We start from the raw sequence: 23,951 nt of genomic DNA on the forward strand, positions 1-23,951 counted from the left end.
GAATGAGATAATTGCAATTTTGGTCCCTAATTTTTTAGGCCATTTGCAAGTTAGTCCCTAAACTTCAACTATAAATAGGCCTTTTCATTTTTCATTTCAACCATCCCAACCAATCTTTCTCTCTTAGTTTTCTCTCTTCTCCCATTTGAGAATTCTTAAGGAATTCTATTTGTTTGTAATACTTTGAAGATAGTAAAGTTATCATCTGGTGTTAGTGCCCGAGGACGTAGGTATAATTTACCGAACCTCGTTAAAACTCTTGTGTTCTTTCTTGTCTTATTTTTCTTTCAATATTTGAGGGTATAATAGTAGTATTTAATTGTGCTATTAAATTACTATAGAAGGGATATTCTGTCTAAAGAAAGACTTGGTATTTAAGAGATCCATGTAATCCACCTCTCTTTCCTGGGAATTGAACTTTGTGTGATTTTTAGTACAATAATTTACACGCTTCTGACCCTATTGGAACAACAAGTGGTATCAAGAGCCGAAGGTTAATCGTAGTATGCTCTGTGGTTGCAGTTTAAACTGATCTTCCACATCAGAAAAGATTTCCTTAGGTATATTGAAAGATTATGGAGAAAACGGTCGGTGTAGGAGCTTCAACATCGTCCATGTGGACAAGACCGACAATTGCAAATGCAAGATTGGCCGTGGAGATCTTTGATGGCACGAGCCATTTTGGTATGTGGCAAAGTGAGGTTCTAGATGCCCTTTTTCAGCAGGGTCTAGACATTGCCATTGATGAAGAGAAACCAGATGATGTACAGGAGAAAGATTGGAAGGCGATCAATCGGTTGGCATGTGGCACAATTCGATCATGCCTTTCTCGAAAGCAGAGGTATGCTTTTTCAAAGGAGACTTCTGCAAATAAGTTGTGGGTGGCACTTGAAGAAAAATTTTTGAAGAAAAATAGTCAAAATAAGCTCCACTTGAAGAAAAGACTGTTTCGCTTCACATATGTCCCAAGTACCACAATGAATGATCACATCACCAAATTTAATCAGTTAGTCACTGATTTGCTGAATATGGATGAGACATTCAAAGATGAAGATTTCGCTTTGATGCTGTTGGGGTCACTTCCTGAGGAGTTTGAGTTCCTAGAAACTACTCTACTTCATGGCAGGAGTGATATATCTCTGAGCGAAGTCTGTGCGGCCTTATACAGTTATGAACAGAGAAAGAAGGACAAACAGAAAAACTCAATCAGAGATACAGAAGCTTTAGTAGTCCAAGGTCGTTCATACACTCGAAAGAAAACTCAAAAGGGGAGATCAAAGTCAAAGTCCAGACTCGGGAAAGATGAATGTGCTTTTTGTCATGAGAAAGGCCACTGGAAGAAAAATTGTCCAAAGCTGAAGAATAAGGGAAAAGCTGCTGTAGATGCTTGTGTTGCTAAGCATGATACTAGTGACTCTGAACTATCACTGGTTGCATCATCATCATCGTTCCATTCAGATGAGTGGATATTGGATTCGGGTTGTACCTATCATATGTCCCCTAACCGGGAGTGGTTCTCTGATTTAGTAGAACTAAATGGAGGAGTTGTTTATATGGGCAATGACAATGCCTGTAAAACTGTTGGGATAGGTTCAATCCAATTAAAGAATCAAGATGGATCAACCAGAGTTCTGACTGATGTTCGGCACGTGCCCAGTTTGAAGAAAAATCTCATCTCATTGTGAGCCTTGGAATCCAATGGTTCAGTTGTTACTATGAGAGATGGGATTTTGAAAGTGGCATCTGGCGCACTTGTGATATTGAAGGGCATCAGGAAAAATAACTTGTATTACTACCAAGGTAGTACAGTTATTGGAGTAGTCGCTACAGCTTCCGGTAACAAAGAATTGGACTCAATGCAGTTGTGGCATATGAAGTTGGGACATGCCAGCGAAAAATCCTTGCAAATTCTGGCAAAGCAAGGATTGTTGAAAGGTGAAAAGGCTTACAAATTAAAATTTTGCGAGCATTGTGTTCTGGGAAAGCAAAAGAGAGTGAAATTCGGTACTGCTATCTATAATACAAAAGGTATTTTAGAATATGTTCACTCAGATGTGTGGGGGCCTTCCAAGACACCTTCATTGGGAGGAAAACACTACTTTGTTACTTTTGTTGATGACTTTTCCAGAAGAGTTTGGGTGTATACCATGAGAACTAAGGATGAAGTGCTTAGAGTTTTTCTTAAATGGAAAACTATGATCGAAAACCAGACTGGCAAGAAAATCAAGCGGCTTAGGACGGACAATGGAGGGGAATATAAAAGTGATCCGTTCTTCGATGTGTGCCAAGAGTATGGTATTGTTCGACACTTCACAGTTAGGGATACACCACAGTAGAATGGATTGGCAGAGCGTATGAATCGAACATTGCTGGAGAAAGTTTGATGTATGTTGTCCAATGCTGGGTTGGGCAAGCAATTTTGGGCTGAGGCTGTGACATACGCTGGCCATCTTGTTAATCGTTTGCCATCATCTGCATTAGAAAGAAAAACTCCTATGGAGGTATGGTCTGGAAAACCGGCTACAGATTATGATTCCTTACATGTGTTTGGATCCACTACATATTACCATGTGAAGGAGTCAAAGTTAGATCCGAGGGCAAAGAAAGCTCTCTTTATGGGAATCACTTCTGGAGTGAAGGGATTTCGTCTTTGGTGCTTAAGCACAAAGAAAATGATCTGTAGCAGAGATGTTACCTTTGATGAATCTGCCACATTGAAAAAGGTAGCAGATAAAGATATTCAGACGAGCAATACTCCACAGCAGGTGGAGTGTACTCCAAAACAGGTGGAGTTTGAGCAGATGGGGATTTGCCCAGTTAATAAGTCTAATTCTCCAGCCACAATGGAGGAATTAGAGGTTGAAGAAGTTCTGACCCAAGAACCACTAAGTACACCAGAACCAATTGCAGTTGCAAAGCCACGGAGAGAAATTCGTAAACCTGCTCGATTTACTGATATGGTGGCCTACGTCCTTCCCGTTGTTGATGATATTCCTATCACTTATCAAGAAGCAATGCAAAGCTTAGAAAGTGATAAATGGAAAAGCGCCATGGATGAAGAAATGCAGTCTCTCCTGAAGAATAATACTTGGGAATTGGCGCAATTACCGAAAGGTAAAAGGGCAATCGGATGCAAGTGGGTATTCGCAAAGAAAGATGGATCTCCTAGCAAAAAGGATATTCGCTACAAGGCAAGATTGGTAGCTAAAGGCTACGCTCAGAAGGAGGGAATTGACTACAATGATGTATTTTCCCCTGTTGTGAAGCATTCCTCCATTAGAATTTTGTTGGCCTTGATAGCACAGTTGAATTTGGAGCTAGCTCAACTTGATGTTAAGACGGCTTTCTTGCATGGTGAGTTAGAAGAGGAGATCTATATGACTCAGCCCGAAGGATACACAGATGCTGGTGGTAGAAATTGGGTTTGTAAGCTGAACAAATCGCTATATGGATTGAAGCAATCCCCGAGGCAGTGGTACAAGCGATTTGATAGCTTTATGAGAAGGCAGAAGTACACAAGAAGCAAATATGACAATTGTGTATATTTGCAGAAGCTGCATGACAGATCTTTCATTTATCTACTCTTGTATGTTGATGATATGTTAATCGCTTCGAAGAGCCAAAATAAGATAGATAAGCTGAAGGCTCAGTTGAATCAAGAGTTCAAGATGAAAGATCTAGGTGAGGCCAAGAAGATTCTCGGCATGGAGATAAGTAGAGATAGACCGAGAGGCAAGCTCTGTTTAAATCAGAAGCAATATCTGAAAAATGTATTACAATGTTTTGGTGTAAATGAAAACACAAAACATGTAAGTACCCCACTTGCTTCTCATTTGAAACTTAGTGCTCAATTATCTCCGAAGACTGAAGATGAAAGAGAATATATGGCGAAAGTCCCATATGCTAATGCAGTTGGGAGTTTGATGTATGCGATGGTGTGTACGAGGCCTGACATTTCACAAGCTGTTGGAGTTGTGAGCAGGTATATGCATGATCCTGGAAAAGGACATTGGCAAGCTGTGAAATGGATTCTACGGTATCTTCGAAAAACCGTAGATGTTGGTTTAATTTTTGAACAAGATGAAGCACTTGGTCAGTTTGTAGTTGGATATGTTGATTCCGACTTTGCTGGTGATTTAGATAAACGTCGTTCAACTACGGGGTATCTGTTTACTCTTGCGAAAGCCCCAGTGAGTTGGAAGTCTACCTTACAGTCTACAGTAGCTGTGTCTACTACAGAGGCAGAATATATGGCAGATACAGAAGCTGTTAAGGAGGCTATTTGGCTTAATGGATTATTGAAAGACTTGGGAGTTGTTCAAAGTCACATTAGTCTATATTGTGACAGTCAGAGTGCTATTCATTTAGCGAAAAATCAAGTCTATCATTCAAGAACCAAGCATATCGACGTAAGATATCACTTTGTGCGGGAAGTATTTGAAAAAGGAAAAATTCTACTTCAGAAGATTCCGACAGCAGATAATCCTGCAGATATGATGACCAAAGTGGTAACAACAATCAAGTTTAATCATTGTTTGAACTTGATTAACATCCTGAGAATTTGAGCACCTACAGGTGTATGGCGCTCGAGAGCGCATTTAGAGGCACTACAAAAGATAACTTTATCGAATTTGGGGTGTTGAAGGAAGTGTGTGAAGATGTGATTATCCTAATCAAATCTTCAAGGTGGAGATTGTTGAAAGGTCAACAAAGGTAGGAAGCAACTTGTTAAAAAGGTTGAGCAAGTTGCACCGAATGTTGAAAAGTTGAATGGGATAATTGCAATTTTGGTCCCTAATTTTTTAGGCCATTTGCAAGTTAGTCCCTGAACTTCAACTATAAATAGGCCTTTTCATTTTTCATTTCAACCATCCCAACCAATCTTTCTCTCTTAGTTTTCTCTCTTCTCCCATTTGAGAATTCTTAAGGAATTCTATTTGTTTGTAATACTTTGAAGATAGTAAAGTTATTATCTGGTGTTAGTGCCCGAGGACGTAGGTATAATTTACCGAACCTCGTTAAAACTCTTGTGTTCTTTCTTGTCCTATTTTTCTTTCAATATTTGAGGGTATAATAGTAGTATTTAATTGTGCTATTAAATTACTATAGAAGGGATATTCTGTCTAAGGAAAGACTTGGTATTTAAGAGATCCATGTGATCCACCTCTCTTTCTTGGGAATTGAATTTTGTGTGATTTTTTAGTACAATAATTTACACGCTTCCGACCCTATTGGAACAACATCTCACACCACTCAATAGTCACAAGACAGAAATACAAACACGCTATTCAACAAAACACTCACTCAAAAGAAGAAAGAAATAAACAAGCTAATAAACAACAAGATGCGCAGCCAATATATTATGAATGACTATCTTATGTAAAACACAAAACTTTACCGTTAGCCTAGCGGGAGAAAGAGGAGTACTTTTGGTCATTAACAATATGGTTGTGGTCTTGGGTACATTCATCACTAATACTCTGATTATTCAGAAATCATTTGATAATGGCCAGACTAAAATTAAATAAATTCTCACGTCCCTTAACTTACTAAAAGTTAGCCGACCCTTCAACGCCAATGTCGTACTGTAGATTGCAATAGAATTCTTGCACAATTTCTTTGACATATGTTATGGCAAAAGTGTACTTCAGGAGATTTTTTGTTTTAATGTAACGACCCGAAAATTAGTGATGTAAAAAATCCTGTTTTGAGACTCCATTTTAGTAAACCGGGCCTATAAATAATTTTATTAAATATTTATAAAGTTATATATTAGGTAAATTGAATTTTGGATATCGAATTAGTGATTAATTAAGGTATAAGAGCTAAATTGTAAAACTTAAATTACTATATATTTTTAATTGGAAACCTAGATTAAGGATCAATGTAGTAATTATACCACATTGGAAGTGTAGTGGACCGTAAATGATCCTATATTTTACACGTTACTTCGTTTTTTTGTTTTAATTGAAACTAAAATAATTTTCAACTTTGTTTTAAAAATCATAAAATTTATTTTGAATAGAATTTAAATATTTTCATAATTTTTTGAATAAATTAAAGGTATTTATCATATTAATGTTTCGATAGCATCTTCCATTCGTACCATACATTGGGACAAGCGATGGGTGTTAATAATTATAATGCAAGAAGACAAGTTATATTAATAGGTAATCTAAATTATACATTGCCCGTAGAAATCAAATTGAACAATTGACTCATGTGAACTATTATATTGTCTATAAGTCTAACTAGGAAGATTGTTTGTCTTAACTATCGGAGAGAATGACTCTCAAAAATAGAGACACATGTATAATTGTCTAAATTGACAATATATCGGACTAGACTCAAGTAGAATTTATCTTAGATCTGTTTATGAATTTATTCGCTTATAACGTTTATAGTGTGACTTACCTTAATAATGTTTAAGTGACTAACTTTGTGTACATAGTTCATGTGCTTTGATATATTGAAAGCATATGCTCTCATGGTAGTAAACTAAAAGTTAACATATGGGGCACATAATTTATATATGGCATGACTTCACTTATAATAGTAGAATTCATAACTCGGTTGAAGAGTAAATGATATTCTCTCATTGGTTGATACTAGCATTAAAACTCATTGTTAGGCCATAGGTGTGTTGGGCTAAGTTTGCCACAATGCCCAATAAATCGGTCCAAAACTAAACAATTAAAAACTCAATTCAACCTGTTGGTTCAAGAATGAGTGTCAAAACATTTTCAAGAGAAAGAATTGGAAGATCCAATCACTTAAGACTTTGTTTCATGTTGTTTGGGTTGCAAAGATGCAAGCTCAATTAATGAAGCTAAATGGACGTTTTTAGTAAGCTTACAAGAGACCCAACTGTGAAGAGTTGGGCCACACGTACAAGCAATGAATAATCTAATTACAAAAGCTTAAAAAAAATAAAAATAAACAAATAATAATAGTTATCTCTAAATTTTTCTATCACATAAGGAATCAAAAAATGACTTAAAGTTTTTTTAAAATTAATTTTTAAATATTTATAAGTAAAAAAGCAAGAATATGTAACATGCAAATTGCACTCGACTTTAATGATGAATTACAACAAAATTGTGCTGGTGCAATATAGCGTTGCGACACCTATTTCTTAACTTGTTTAATCGGTTTTGAGCGATTCACAGGTTAATTGGTCTAATTTTTATCTTCAGACTTGTATCTTGATAAATTTAATTTAATTTAAACAACATGAAGGAAGAAGTAGACATATTTGAACAAGTTTACCTAGATCGAAAGAGGAAAGATATTAATGAAATTAAATCAACAAATTTCTATCAAATCACTAGAGTTATCATTATTAAAGGATAACGGAAGTGGTTGTATAGGTTTGAACCTCATACTTGATGCAAGACAAATCATTTCCTATTATACCAGTGGCTAGTTTGACATTAAATTCCAAGGGTTAAGCCTAAGATTATGTATATAATCTACCTTATATTTTGCATGACTTTAGCGTATAACAAAACTCTTTTCATGGACATAACACATTAATCTCAATCTATGTTATATGAACTTTTTCCGTACGTAATATCTTATATTAAATAAACATCTAAATACGCTAACATAACTTAGAGTACTCCTGCCTTGTAATCATAAGCTCCATTAGGAGAAAGTCATGAACAAGTTGCTTGACATAGGAGTTTGGCTGATTGTGCTGAACTGCTTTAAAATATATGCCTTAAATTTCATTTGTTGTGATTATCTTAAAATATGTAAGGTCAGAAGTATATGTTACTCAAACGCCCCCATGCAAATCCAAATTAGAATAGTCATTATGGTGATGAAATCATAATTACATTAAGCATATTTTCATTTTGTTTAAATTGATAAAGAAGTATAAATTACTCAAATGAACAGGCAAATCTTGCGTTCCTTTGTTTTCATCATTGCTATAATCAGATCATCTTTCCTTTTCTCTTTCTCTCTGCATCTCTCATGGGTTAGCGTATGCAGTTTCTAACCTTTTTTTAACTCTTTCGTATCTTTATTTTCTACACCATTACTTTCGGCCTTTTAATTTATGAAAATCAATAACCAGGCCCTCCCACAGATATATCTTACCTCCCACGCCAAACATCACTTAACCGCCCTTCGTCCTTCCAAGGGAATATAATAAAGCCGTACCTTTGCCTTTGCTCTTTTAGCTCAAAAATTACATCATTCTCTAACTAATCCCCCCATTGCATTAGCCATGAGGCTCAAAACTAACTACATTTGGCTCTTTGCCTTTCTCTTTGCACTCTTTTCCATCCTAATCTCTCTGTATACACTCCCTCCTCCTTCCCAAGCAACCATCTCCATGAAATTTGAAGCTTCCTTCGTCAAGAAAGTTGTGAGCCAAAGCGGTGAATTCATATCTTTGCTAACGAGGATGGTGTCTAGACATCATCATCATCACCGTCATCAACGTCGTCACCATCATCACCATCATAGGAGGGGGCGTGAGCACAAATGTGATCATATCAAATGGAGGTCGAGCTTGAGCACTAGCAGCCTTATTTATCAATACAAAGTGTCACTTGTATTAACAGTTGACTTAGAGGGTTGCGGCAACTTCAGCAGTGCGCAGAAGGCTATCGATGCTGTTCCGGATTCCAGCCCCTCCAAGACCCTGATCATTATTTATTCTGGTACATACAGGTCATTATTGAAAAACGTTTCTTCCCTGTGTGTATATATATTTGCACATGTATATGCACCATGAACAGCTAATATCATTGATGATCCACTATGATTCAATCTTGTGCAATATGCATGGAACTTTGAATCTAAGTTACAAACATGGGTGACCTCTGATTCAGGGAGAAGGTAGTGGTCCATGCAAGCAAATCCAACTTGATAATTCAAGGTGAGGGTTTTCTCAACACAGTTATAGAATGGAATGACACTGCAAATTCCACTGGAGGAACAGTGTACAGCTCTTCGGTTGCCATCTTTGCTTCTAACTTCACAGCCTATAACATTAGCTTTAAGGTAAATCATCACACTTAATTCCTGAAATTAACATTGTGTGTGTAGTATAGCCTACAAATTTAGGTTCAATCTCACTGTCTTTAACTTCTATCATTATATTTTCATAGTTGTTGCAATTTAGAGGTACTGAAAGGTGGATTTGGTCCATTTGTCCGTCCAATTTTCTCAAAATGCAACGTGGAGTATGACTATGAGCTTAACCTCATCTCTCGAATCTGATTGGACGTTCAAGGAAGACATATTTATGATGTACTAGATATTGTCTTACGTGTTGCTTATTTTACACATTTAAAAATTTACCATCGATAGAAAAAATCACTAAAATTAAAAAAGAGAAAGCGCAAATATTAATTTAAAATTTGTGAGATAAATTAACCTTTCAGCGGAAAATACATTTAAGAATATTTTGACCCTAAATAGGATCAACAAAAATTAAGTTCTAAAAATTTAATTTGACTATTTTTCTTATTCCAGGATATACCTATCCGAGGGTCGGCTCTATGCTCGACTTGGACTGTGAAATTTATGGCATTGGACATGACTTTTGTAAATTTGGACCATCTAGACCTGAATTATTATTTTAATTATGAAATATTTATATAAAAATGGTTTTTATTTATTTAACACTAATCCGAGCCATTTAACCCAATCGGCAAAAGGATTGCAAAAATTTAGTTTGGTATCCAGCCTAATAAGTAAACTAGTCTAGTCTTGCATGGAAGACTGTCCGAGAATTTGAATGGATGCTTGTTCTTTAAAATTAGAGTTGAAATGCTTCAGAGTAATATTAAAAACATGGTAATGATTTTGCGTTATTCTTGTTGATTAATTGATCAGTCTATTGATTGCCAATTTTTCTGGAAAAGAATACAGCTCCAGAGCCAATCCCCGGTGAAACCGGAAAGCAGGCAGTGGCGCTTAGAATAGCAGGGGATCAAGCTGCTTTCTACAATTGTGGATTTTATGGAGCCCAAGACACACTTCTGGATGATCGTGGCAGACATTATTTCAAAGGTTGTTTCATACAAGGTTCTATTGATTTCATTTTTGGAAATGCTAGATCACTCTATCAGGTACCAACAATTTTCGGACGTCTTACCCATGCTGTTTTGTCACTGAACCCGACAATCGGATTTAGATTATACATTTGCACTAATTGTTGACAGGGTTGCGTTATCCACTCAATTGCTAAAGAAGGGACGAGTGGAGTTAGCGGATCCATCACAGCTCATGCAAGACAATCGTTGAATGAGCAAACAGGGTTTTCATTCGTAAATTGCATCGTCCGGGGAACCGGGAGCGTCTGGCTTGGTAGAGCTTGGGGAGCGTATGCCACCGTCGTCTTCTCCCGAAGTTACATGTCGGATGTTGTGGCACTGGTCGGATGGAACGACTGGCGAGACCCTTCTAGAGACCAGTCTGTCATTTTCATTCATATATTAAAAACCATATTTATATGGCAATTATTTTATTATAATAAAAAATGAACTTTTTATTGTTTCCAGGACTGTTTTTTTGGAGAATATGAGTGCTTGGGGCCTGGAGCAAACTACACATTCAGAGCTTCTTATGGGAAGCAGCTAATGGAATATGAAGCAGCTCACTACATGAACATATCATATATTGATGGAGATCAATGGCTTCAAGACTAGGCTTTCATCTTCATGCTATATATATATTATATCCTATATTCAAACCCTCATATAATTTATGTAGAAAAATTCATTTCTGACGGAAATTATAAGTACATATGAAATTGTTATCTTATTCGCTCTTACTTACCCGCTACTTGGTTACCTGATTGGGTCTTGACCCGTCGATCCATGTGGTTTGCACTTTGAGTTCGCACGTGAGATGTTCACACCCCTCTATGGAATCGCATGATGTAGGTTCGCATCATCATGTAGACGAACTCATATCTAGTAAGCATGTGTTAATCTTAGAATAAGGTACGTGTTGGCATGCATAGAGACCTACCTACCTACGACATCATATTCATGAATAGTAACTATATCATATAAATATACAATTTAACCCTTTTGAAGAACACACTCTAAAACACTCAACAAAAATAAAATGGAACAACCATTCTTTTAGTAAGTGATCTTCTTTTATAACGTTTCATCAGAAATCTCTTTTTTTCAACATCCGAATCACTTTCAATCATAAGAAAAAGCGCATAATATATTGCAAGCACTCATTCTTAAAATTAAATTTTAAAACTCCCCTCTCCCAACTAATTTATTTAATTAAACTATATATTATATTTTAAAAAATACTGGTTTTATTTGTCGAAAAAGATTTTAGTTTGTTGGATGTTCTAATTAAATATCCCAACTAATATTGGAATAGAAGTTGGACCACGATAGGTTAACAAACAGATTATAAAAGGAATAAGGCAAGGAGGAAAATCAACAAATGCTATTTGTTAATATAGTTCGGATTCATTATTTCTATTTTATAAATTTCAGTAAATCCAAATCGTATTAGTTAAAAACTCAATCTACTTTTACACAAGGAATAATTACAACCCAATAAAGTACCCTAATGTCACAATGACTTATCCCAAACAAGTTCACTTACAATAATATTACTCTCCAGTAAAATGCCTAATACAATAGTGGAAAAGTACAACGCAAAGAAAGCACAATACTTGACTAAAAAACACTCCAAAGACACTCACAACATGTGCGACAATACGACCTATTTATAGGTTGATATTAGCAATTTCTCCAAATAACTTGAGAAGATAAATCAAATTTTAAAATAAAGGGATTACCCACACAAAAAATTTCTTTTTTAAATTAAAAAAATAAAGCATTCATATCCAAGTAAAATAAAAATAAAGTCAAAGGATGAAGGTAATGTTTGCCTTGCATCAAACTCTTCTCTTTCCTTTGCCATTTGTAAATTAAACTCTCGGTAATATTAAAATTAATCAAAGCAAAAATCAGCCATCCAAAATTATACAAGCTTATTGCATAGCTATACTAACTTGTTGTCCCAAGTGTTGCTCAAACAATGAGGGTAACAAGACTGCAACAGATAATTAAAGTCCCAACAATCTCCTTCTTTGACAAAATAAGTCAGCAACTGATAATGCACGTGTTATCAACTTTCCACAATTCTCCCCCTATCACATAGCATCATGCCAAAAACTCCCTCTTTTGATATGCATCAAATCAAATCATCAACCTAGGAATTCAAATATAACTGAAGAAAATGCATTATCAATTAACCATCAAATGAAAACTCACCGCAGAAAAATGTATCATCAAATACCATGCTCAAACATCAATTAGTAAACCAAACATATCTTAAACCGCAAAAGATTTATAAATCATTATCAATTAGCCATCAAATCAGAACTCCCCGTAAAAAAATACATCACCAAATATCAATTAGTCAATCAAACATATCTTAAATCTCAAAGGATTTATAAAGCATTATCAATCCGCCATTAAGATATCAAGTTTGAAACAACTTCAAACAAAGTAGTACTAATCGTAAGAATAACAAAAGATTAGCAACAAAAAGGTGCAAAAGCAAATAGAACATAAGCAATCTTTCAAAACCAAATCTGCAATGTAAAATGTAATAGCGAGCATTCACCATCTCATCTCAACTTCAAACATTTGTTATTACTTCTCCTCCCCTTTCAATGTTGTCTTCTTCAAATCGTAAATCAATTAAACAAACTTTAACTTGATAACAAATTAAAAATTTGATGGTCACTAAATTAACTATAAATACGACAAATGCAAGTGCACCTATCAAAGAATAGTATAGCTATGGTGAATAGAGAATAACGTATCCACGAGGACTAAAAATATTAATAATTACCGTTGTCGAAACCGGTTTTTTTGAAAACAAAAATTAGTTGTCGACTTTAAAAACAAGAATTGGAGTCGCCACCGATCCTTTATTAAGGTGTGATCGGCTCACCTTAAAATGATTTTGGTCTACTAAATTTGAGAAAATGAGTCCGGGAGTCAGTTACGCACGAGGAATGATTAGTACCCTCGTAACGCCCAAAATCGGTACCAAATTGATTATTTAATGTCTTGGTGTCGAAAATTTAAAAAGATTTTAAAAGAGAAATTTTAACTCGCAAACAAATCAAAAAAAAATTCTTATTTCAAAGAAATAAAACATCACACCCAGTAAGTTAGGGCACAATATTTTTAAATCTTCAAAATTCTGAATATTTCCTTTGATTTTGAAATCCTTATTTCGAGATAATAAAATGTCATGACCAGTAAGTTAGGACCCAACATTTTTGAATTCCCGAGAATAAGCTTTTATTTGAAATTTGTGGGTTTATTGCAAAACAAATACTTGGCTTTCTAAATTCATCGAAAAAATAATCGCAATCCAGTAAGTTAGGACACGATCTTTCTCGAGAATCATGAATGCCAAATATTTTGAAAATTCGTAAAATATGATGATTTTAATGCTTTAATGAAAACATATATTTTCTTTAAAAGCAAGATAAAATGTTAATATACAACATGAAACACATACTTTAATTTAAATTATAAATGTGTATGTATTTACAAAATATAAATGTATGGGTATATCATGAAAATATGTGTGTATGTAAATATATGTATATATGTACAATACGTATATAAAATAATAGAATATATATACAATAATAAAAAAACGTTTTAAAAAATGTAAATATATATACTATAAAAATGAATGTATATTTTAAATTATAATATATAGAAAATATATGTATATTCTAAAATGTACATGTATACTTATATATATAATTGTAAAAAATGTGAATAATATATAAAATATATATGGAAATATGCGTGAATATGTATTTACAAAAGTAGAAAAAAATATAAAAGCATATCTATATTATAAAAAATATGTTTGTATATACAAAAATATAAATGATAATAATAATAATAATAATTATTATTAAACAGTAAAATAGTTCAAAACAAAAAGGATTAGATTGAACAAAAGACGAAAAAAACGGGGGAAATTGGAAATAAATAAAAAAGAACCAACTTGAACGCGCGAACGACCATGGGGACTAAAAGGGAAATTAATCCCACCCTCCAAAACACAGCGCAGCGGGGGACCAAATTGAAACGAAAATAAAATATGCGGCCTATTTTTTAAAAAGGGTAAAACAAGCTTGATTGAAGCGCATTGCAAAAGGGAGGGACCAATTGCGCAATATCCCGCATTCAGGGCAGAACGCACGGATCTGGCCATTAAAACGGCGCCGTTTATTGTTCCTTCTTTAAGATACAAAACTAAAAAAAAAATTAAAACCATTCTGCTTCTTTTCTTTTTTAAAAACACAGTGGTCTGCTAGGGTTTTTCTTAACCCCTTTCTTTGCGCCGCCATTCAGCCCTATGCCTTCACCAAAGCTTCGATTTGCGACGGAGATGGCGATGGCACGGCGACTCCGACGAAAGGTAAGTTTTCCTTCCTTCTTTTCTTTGTTGTTTTAAGCGAAAGGTAAATGAAAACAAAAAAAAGGGAAAAATAAAAATAAAAATAAAAAACGAAACTAAGAATGATGAACCAAATAAATAAAATGAAAGAAAATCACCTTTTGTATTTCAAAGAAAAAAAATTATATTTCTTTCCTATTAGTTTTTTCTCTCCTCCCCCCTTTTTACACCTTTTCACGGCTTTAAATAGCCGAAATGAAAAAGAAAAAAATAGAATCAAAAGAAATCTATTCCGATTTTCTATTCTGTTTTGTTCCCTTTTCCTTGTTGTATTATTTGTGTTTGTTTTGCAGGTGCGGCGCGCAAGGCATGGCGCTCGTGGAGGAGTGGCGCACGTGGAGGAGGCTGGCTCCGAAGCTTGCGGCGACTGAAGAGGGAGGTTCTTTAGGGTTTCTGTGTTTTTTTGTTTTTGGGCTACGTTTAGTTTGGGTCAATACTATTGGGCTAAGCTTGTAAATTGGTAATTGGGTATGCTGTGTTTTTTTATTTTGTATGGGCCCGGGCAGAAAAAATTGGGTATTACAGCTGCCCCTCTTTGCTCGTTGTCATGTAATGGGAACAGAGCAAAGACTAAAATGCCCAATTGTGCCCGGTGTTACTAAGCCTCGACTTCTTCAATACTTCTCTTCTTCCAGTAGCCTTGTTCCTTCCTACTGCATCTTCAAAGGTATAGGAACTAGTGTTTCAATCTACTCCACTGCAATGTCGGGGAGATAGGATTCATACATTGTAGCTTCTCAAAAGAACATGATTTACTATCCTTAATCTGCTCCACTGCAACTTCAGGGAGATAAGACTTGTAGCTTCAACTTGTTCTGCTACAACTTAAAAAATAAATCTTAATGCGATCTGCTCTACTGCAACTTCAGAGAGATGAGATCTGCTGTTTTTGATCTACTTCACGCCAATACATGAAGGCAAGATCTATTTTCTTCGATCTACTTCACGCCAATACATGAAGACAAGATCTGCTTTCTTCGATCTACTTCGCCACCAGTATGGGAAAACAAGATATGTTATCCTCGATCTACTTCACGCCAATACATGAAGACAAGATCTGCTTTCTTCGATCTACTTCACCACCAGTATGGGAAGACAAGATCTGCTTTCCTCGATCTACTTCACGCCAATACATGAAGATAAGATCTGCTTTCTTCGATCTACTTCACCACCAGTATGGGAAGACAAGATCTGCTTTCTTCGATCTACTTCACGCCAGTACATGAAGACAAGATCTGTTTTCTTCGATCTATTCCACTGCCAACTAGGGAGATAGAATTATTGGCTTCAATATACTCCACTGTAACTTCAGGGAGGTAAAATCTGCCATCTTTGATCTGCTCCACTACTACTTAGGGATATAAGATCTATAATCTTCAATCTATTCTACTGTTACCCAGGGAAATAGAATTATTGGCTTCAATATACTCTACTGTAACCACAAGGAGGTAAAATTCACCATCTTTGATCTGCTCCACTACTGCTTGGGGAGACAAGATTTGCAATTTTCAATCTATTCCACTGCTGCCCAAGGAAGTAGAATTACTGGCTTCAATGTACTCCACTGTAACCACAGGGAGGTAAAATTCACCATATTTGATCTGCTCCACTACTGCTTGGGGAGACAAGATTTGCAATCTTCAATCTATTCCACTGCTGCCTAGGGAAGTAGAATTACTGGCTTCAATATACTCCACTGCAACCTCAGGGAGGTAAAATTTGCCATCTTTGATCTGCTCCACTACTGCTTAGGGAGATAAGATCTGTAATCTTCAATCTATTCCACTGTTGCCCAGGGAGATAGAATTACTGACTTCAATGTACTCCACTGTAACCACGAGGAGGTAAAATCTGCCATCTTCGATCTGCTTCGCTGTCCATGCAGGAAGGCAATATCTGCAATATTTAATCTATTCCACTGCTGCCCAGGAAAGTAGAATTACTGGCTTCAATGTACTCCACTGTAACCACAGGGAGGTAAAATTCGCCATCTTTGATCTGCTCCGCTGTTTATGCAGGAAGGCAAGATCTGCTATCTTCAACCTGCTGCACTGTCTCCGAGGGAGGCGAGGTTGGTGTCTTCGATCTGCTTCACTGTCGATGCAGGAAGGCAAGATCTGTTATCATTACTGATATGTTCTCTGGGGAACATGACCTGTATAATAAACTTTATGAACCTAATTATGCCTAGTGATTAGGATATCATGATCAGAATGAATCAAATGCTCCTAACTAGACATGTATGAATGACATTTGAATGAATATAGAATGTCATGAAAATGATATTTTAACGCTTGGGTTATTATTACTCCAAGTTTATTAAGATTTCATCACTAATGTGTTATAACACCTTCTTACTCAGCTGGCATCTCCAAAGAAACACTTAGTCAGATTGCCCCACTGTAACCTTCAAGGTTTAATCCACTGGGATGCAAAAATTTGTACCATCTTTCTCCCGTTGTAAACCAAGATGTAAAAGATTTGGCCATTTCTCAATCCTCTGCTATCACAATTCAAGGATACAGGATGTGAAACTCTTTGGTCTCTTACACCATTCCCAGGGTGTTATACCAAATGCTCAAGCACAAATGAAGAAATCTTCTCCAAGAACAACTTCTTCTTGTTATTGGGTGGTCATTGTTTGCTTGTTCATTGAAGCTTTGTCACAACATGACATCTTGCTGTATTGTTCAATCGATGTTTTAGACAGTAAAAACTCAAAGGGATAGTCTGAATTTAGACTTTCCCTTATCAGATTTCCAACCTGGTGCGTTCTAAACAATAGTTCTGTTTCAGGTTCCTGTATTATTTAGAAACTTCTAGTGTAATATGCAAAACTTCCCTTGTGAAAGTTTTATTAGTCCATTAATTATTATTCTAATGCAACATGCTTGCAAGAGACCATAACAATGGGTAGGAATAGAATTGATTTAGAGCATGACTCTGAGATGAATAGATTATCTAAGATAATAAAGATGGATAACAAAGAAAATGATTTAGGAATGCATATCTTGGCAATAAAATGAAGTGTCCCAAGAATAACAAAAATGGTATAAGGATTAGGTGCCCCAGATATCGCAGCTTAAACTTCTCTGTACAGATTTTCTGAAGACCATTCTGAGTTTAACATGTGTTTAGGAGATCTACAATACTTTGTCGATGCCCCAAAATGTCGCTTACCCATTCCTATTGATTCAGGTATAGCAAGACCACTGCATGCCCCACTCTGATCTGTATTTGAGCTGCTCTGAAAATTTCAAACGCCATTTTGGTCAACATTTGAGCCGCCTTTTTTGGGTTTTCAACTCAAATCCCTTTTGGGCGCCCTTTGCGGGTTTTCACCTTAGCCTCTCCATTTTCTTTTTTCATTTTTCATTTTCATCTTTTCATTTTTCACATCACTTTTTTTTTCTGGACTCAAACTTCCCTTTGTGGGTTTTTACCTTGGTCATCTCCTTCTTTAAGCGGAGAATTTCCAGACTGAATCTTAGTTTACAGGACTTTACAGGTTTATCATCCATCTCGCTCAAAATCAAAGCTCCTTTGGAAAAAAAAACCTTCTCTATAATCATAAGGTTCCTCCTAATTTGGCATCCGCTTCCCTCCAAGATATTTTTTTTGTAGAGAGAGGATCTTCAACATTTGGTCACCCTCGTGGAATTCTCTAGGATAAACCTTTTTTTATAGGCTCGTATCATTCATTTCTGGTACATCTGACCGTGATGAATAGCTTTTAGTCTTCTTCCTTCTATCAAGTTCAATTGATCACAATACGATTGGATCCGTTCTGCTTCATCCAACTTTCAACCAATACTCGTAGAGAAAGAATTTCAACTTCAATAAAAAAAATCGTGATGAACTAAAGAGAGAGGCACTACTCCGGTAGAGTTTTCACTGCATCATTCATGATATTAATCTTGAACATACTGTAAATTTCTGATATCGTGCTGTTGTTCAGATTGCAATGACAGTGCTTAACCTGGGCAATCCTGGTATGACCATGCGTAGACATCTTTGAATTCTTGAAGTAACTCAATAACGTCTTGCTTTGTTTCTTCGGTCATGCATGCTCCCTCAAGTTCACAGTCTCTATTGTCTCATTTGTTTCTCTTATTGCTTTACCATCATCAACAAGTCAGGAGATAAGCTACAATTTATGACATCTTTAAAGTCATGGGATCCCTATAAGCACATGTCTCACTCAAAAGGCAATTTTGAGTCTGTAACAGCGTCATTCATGTCATTGATATTTGGGGACCCATAGTGGGCACCAAAGAATATACAAAAGAATGTATGAATAATATGAATGAACGAATGAATGGTTTGGCAGAAAAAATCCAAAAGAATGAAGAAAACATAAAGACTGAAAGAACATTTGCTCAAAGATGATTGCAATAATGTATTCATTAAAATAATAATATTCAAACGTGAGCCTATTTCACAAAGAAATTCTCATTGCTTCTAGGCTAAAAGCAACAAGTGTGTTCTGAACATTACTCTAACAAACTCTAAATACTACAGTGTTTCTTCTGCGGTCCAATTATTTAGAACACTCTCAGGTTTACAAGGGCGAATATCTGACAAGGTCCCTTCTTCAGTTGTTTCTTCGTATATGTCACTGATGTGAACACCCCCAACACCTCTTCATATATTGCATCCACCCTATTGTCAATCATGATTGGAAAGCAGATTTTTTGCACTTGATGAGTCATCAAGCTTGATAACACCCATGTTAATGAGTTTTTCAACTAGCTTTTTGAAGGTAATGCAATTCTCGATTGAGTGCCCTGTAATTCCCGCATGGTAGTCACATTGTGCGTTCACATTATACCACTTGGGATACGGAGGTTGTAGGGGTTTTATGTAGGAAGGAGAAACAACGTGCGCATCGAATAAGCTTTGGTACAGCTCCTTATACGACATCGGAATTGGCGTGAACTGGAGCTTCTCAGTACCTGGTTTCACTCCAGATTCCTGTCTCAATGAACTTTATTGACTAGCAACCCCCTTTCCTGGATGACTCACAGTAACTGATTTAGAGTAACCCGTGTTGTTCACCTTATTTTCTCTTCTCCTTGGGACTAACCTCTTGTTACTCTCCTCTGCATCAATTTTCCCGCTCCTTATGGCGCTTTCAATCATTTCACCATTCATGACTATGTTAGAAAAGCTTTTTGTGGCACTTCCTAACATATGTGTAATGAACGGGCTTTCAATGTATTTATAAAAAGTATCATCATTTCTTTCTCTAAGAGCGGTGGTTGAACTTGGACGGCGACTTCCCTCCATCTTTGTGCGTACTGTCTGAAAGTCTCGTTCAGCTTCTTCTCCATATTTTGAAGGGTGAATCTATCAGGAGCCATGTCCGTCACATGACTATACTGTTTCATGAATGCTTGGGCCAAATCCCTCCATGAACCAATAGTGGTACGACTCAGTTGATTGTACCACTTAGATGCTGCCCCTGCAAGGCTATCCTGGAAACAATGTATTAAGAGTTGGTCGTTGTTAACATATCCCACCATTCGTCTGCAGAATATGGTAATGTGAGCTTCTGGGTAGCTTGTCCCATTGTACTTTTCGAATTCAGGCATCTTAAACTTATGAGGGAGTACTAAATCTGGCACTAAACTCAGCTCTTTTGCGTCAATGCCTCGATAACTTTCAGTGACCTCCATCGCCTTGAACTTCTCCTCGATCCACCTACACTTTTCCTCTAACTGTTTCGGTAGTTCATCCTTCATTCTTTCCATCTCAACCACTTCATCGAAGTCAGGAATGACAGAGTTAACAAGGTTATTTTCAAGATTAGATCTCGGCCCAACCTGAAAGCTCGAAACACCAGCCCGAAACTGCTGCGGCATGATGGTGATAGTAGATTTGCGCGGGTATTCAGCTTGAGTTCGCACCTGTGGAGGAGTAAAGCCTGGAGGGTAAAGTGATTCATCCTCCACTTTGACATCAGCCATGGGACCCTTTCTCTTATCACCTCCTCCAGTCAACAGTTTGGTTAGCTTCGCCATAATATCATCTTGGGATTCTCGAATCTTCTCAGACATATCCTGGTGCATCTTATCTAACCGCTCCTGCACCTGTAACTGAAGTCGGTCTTACATTTCTTTCTGGTACTGCTCGAGCTTTTCCAATCTTTGATCCATATCTTTTATCTTTGTTCGAGTGTCGTATCGGTGTTGGGTTGGTTGGTTGGTTTCCAGGTTAACTGAGCAATGATTTTAATTAATTAGGATCATTTAGAGGTGTTTAATGTATATGATGCAATGTAATGCAAATGCATGAAATGAATGCGAAAAAAGACGTTGATTCATGTTCAATTCTTTACTAGAAATCTTCACTAGAAAACAAATCTCTTTACATAAAGCGGATATATATATACGGCTTCCCCCTCGTACTCCAAACGAAGACATCGACCATTCGGATATTAAGATGCATCTCGCGAATTTGAGCTCCTCTTTATTTGATCTAGGTCGTAACTCCTTGCTCACTCACGTTCATTAGCTTCTTTAAAAGATTGGAACCTTTGATGACTTTTGAATAAACTTTGGCAATTTGGATCCTCAGGTCATGCAGCAAAGTCGTATACTCCTCTTTGTTAGGCTATTACCTTTCGTGTCACGTTTTCATAGACTATACTCGAACAACCGTATTATCCTCCACCTTATCAAGAAACCCGTTTTCCCTGGCAAGTTCTCTATTAACAACCAAACGTGAATCAACATCTCTTTTATATGATGAAATGCCATGCAGTCAAAAATGTCATGCCGCCAAAACGAAACACACAAGTTAGTATCATGCATAAAATCATAATTCAATGTACACAGAAAATTATAAAAGCACCTATTCAGGACACCTCTAGGGTTTGGTATAGCTCTACCTAGGGTAAGTTCCTAAGGTTTACTATATGAGGGTTATTTTCTAGAGTAAGGGTACCCGACCCAGCAGATTCCTCGATCCTCACCCATCATAGGCTCATGTGGATCGAGTTGAGTTCAGGAGGATACATTTCCCTATGGCTGCACGGAGATGAAAATCTCACGAAGACAGGTACGGATGTATCCCGGAAGCGGTCCACTACCCTGCACGGAGGTGAAAACCTCACGAAGGACTAGTTTCTCGCTCCCACTTAAGGGGGTAAAACGGACCATGTAATGCAAAATGCAAATACAAAGTAACCGACTTGATCCAATCATGCAAACCCCATGATAAAAATCAATGAATGCGAAGAGAAATCCTGTTTTTTTAACTTTTAATTTTCGACAAAAAGACAAAACATAACCAATTCATGGCTCGACTCTCTAAAAGTCCCCAGTGGAGTCGTCAAGCTGTCGAAACCGTTTTTTTGAAAATAAAAATTAGTTGTTGACTTTAAAAACAAGAATTGGAGTCGCCACCGATCCTTTATTAAGGTGTGATTGGCTCACCTTAAAATGATTTTGGTCTACTAAATTTGAGAAAATGAGTCCGGGAGTCAGTTACGCATGAGGAAGGATTAGTACCCTCGTAACGCCCAAAATCGGTACCAAATTGATTATTTAATGTCTTGGTGTCGAAAATTTAAAAAGATTTTAAAAGAGAAATTTTAACTCGCAAACAAATCAAAAAAAAATTCTTATTTCAAAGAAATAAAACATCACACCCAGTAAGTTAGGGCACAATATTTTTAAATCTTCAAAATTCTGAATATTTCCTTTGATTTTGAAATCCTTATTTCGAGATAATAAAATGTCATGACCAGTAAGTTAGGACCCAACATTTTTGAATTCCCGAGAATAAGCTTTTATTTGAAATTTGTGGGTTTATTGCAAAACAAATACTTGGCTTTCTAAATTCATCGAAAAAATAATCGCAATCCAGTAAGTTAGGACACGATCTTTCTCGAGAATCATGAATGCCAAATATTTTGAAAATTCGTAAAATATGATGATTTTAATGCTTTAATGAAAACATATATTTTCTTTAAAAGCAAGATAAAATGTTAATATACAACATGAAACACATACTTTAATTTAAATTATAAATGTGTATGTATTTACAAAATATAAATGTATGGGTATATCATGAAAATATGTGTGTATGTAAATATATGTATATATGTACAATACGTATATAAAATAATAGAATATATATACAATAATAAAAAAACGTTTTAAAAAAATGTAAATATATATACTATAAAAATGAATGTATATTTTAAATTATAATATATAGAAAATATATGTATATTCTAAAATGTACATGTATACTTATATATATAATTGTAAAAAATGTGAATAATATATAAAATATATATGGAAATATGCGTGAATATGTATTTACAAAAGTAGAAAAAAAATATAAAAGCATATCTATATTATAAAAAATATGTTTGTATATACAAAAATATAAATGATAATAATAATAATAATAATAATAATAATTAAACAGTAAAATAGTTCAAAACAAAAAGGATTAGATTGAACAAAAGACGAAAAAAACGGGGGAAATTGGAAATAAATAAAAAAGAACCAACTTGAACGCGCGAACGACCATGGGGACTAAAAGGGAAATTAATCCCACCCTCCAAAACACAGCGCAGCGGGGGACCAAATTGAAACGAAAATAAAATATGCGGCCTATTTTTTAAAAAGGGTAAAACAAGCTTGATTGAAGCGCATTGCAAAAGGGAGGGACCAATTGCGCAATATCCCGCATTCAGGGAAGAACGCACGGATCTGGCCATTAAAACGGCACCGTTTATTGTTCCTTCTTTAAGATACAAAACTAAAAAAAAATTTAAAACCATTCTGCTTCTTTTCTTTTTTAAAAACACAGTGGTCTGCTAGGGTTTTTCTTAACCCCTTTCTTTGCGCCGCCATTCAGCCCTATGCCTTCACCAAAGCTTCGATTTGCGACGGAGATGGCGATGGCACGGCGACTCCGACGAAAGGTAAGTTTTCCTTCCTTCTTTTCTTTGTTGTTTTAAGCGAAAGGTAAATGAAAACAAAAAAAAAGGGAAAAATAAAAATAAAAATAAAAAACGAAACTAAGAATGATGAACCAAATAAATAAAATGAAAGAAAATCACCTTTTGTATTTCAAAGAAAAAAATTATATTTCTTTCCTATTAGTTTTTTCTCTCCTCCCCCTTTTTACACCTTTTCACGGCTTTAAATAGCCGAAATGAAAAAGAAAAAAATAGAATCAAAAGAAATCTATTCCGATTTTCTATTCTGTTTTGTTCCCTTTTCCTTGTTGTATTATTTGTGTTTGTTTTGCAGGTGCGGCGCGCAAGGCATGGCGCTCGTGGAGGAGTGGCGCACGTGGAGGAGGCTGGCTCCGAAGCTTGTGGCGACTGGAGAGGGAGGCTCTTTAGGGTTTCTGTGTTTTTTTGTTTTTGGGCTACGTTTAGTTTGAGTCAATACTATTGGGCTAAGCTTGTAAATGGGTAATTG

The 23,951-nt window shown here is 35.9% G+C and overlaps 1 protein-coding gene across 1 annotated transcript; it reads left to right on the plus strand.

Annotated features, from left to right (window-relative positions):
• Positions 1 to 8,144: 8,144 nt before the first annotated feature.
• On the plus strand, positions 8,145 to 10,795 carry LOC107908739 (probable pectinesterase 15). Its single transcript, XM_016835998.2, has 5 exons — positions 8,145 to 8,685; positions 8,847 to 9,018; positions 9,885 to 10,091; positions 10,185 to 10,435; positions 10,524 to 10,795. Exons 1-5 carry the CDS (start codon positions 8,237 to 8,239, stop codon positions 10,600 to 10,602), a joined length of 1,158 nt encoding a protein of 385 aa, XP_016691487.2. The 5' UTR covers positions 8,145 to 8,236; the 3' UTR covers positions 10,603 to 10,795.
• The last annotated feature ends 13,156 nt before the right edge of the window (positions 10,796 to 23,951 follow it).

Source organism: Gossypium hirsutum, chromosome D09 (genome assembly GCF_007990345.1).
Source record: "Gossypium hirsutum isolate 1008001.06 chromosome D09, Gossypium_hirsutum_v2.1, whole genome shotgun sequence".
Lineage (NCBI taxonomy): Eukaryota > Viridiplantae > Streptophyta > Magnoliopsida > Malvales > Malvaceae > Gossypium > Gossypium hirsutum.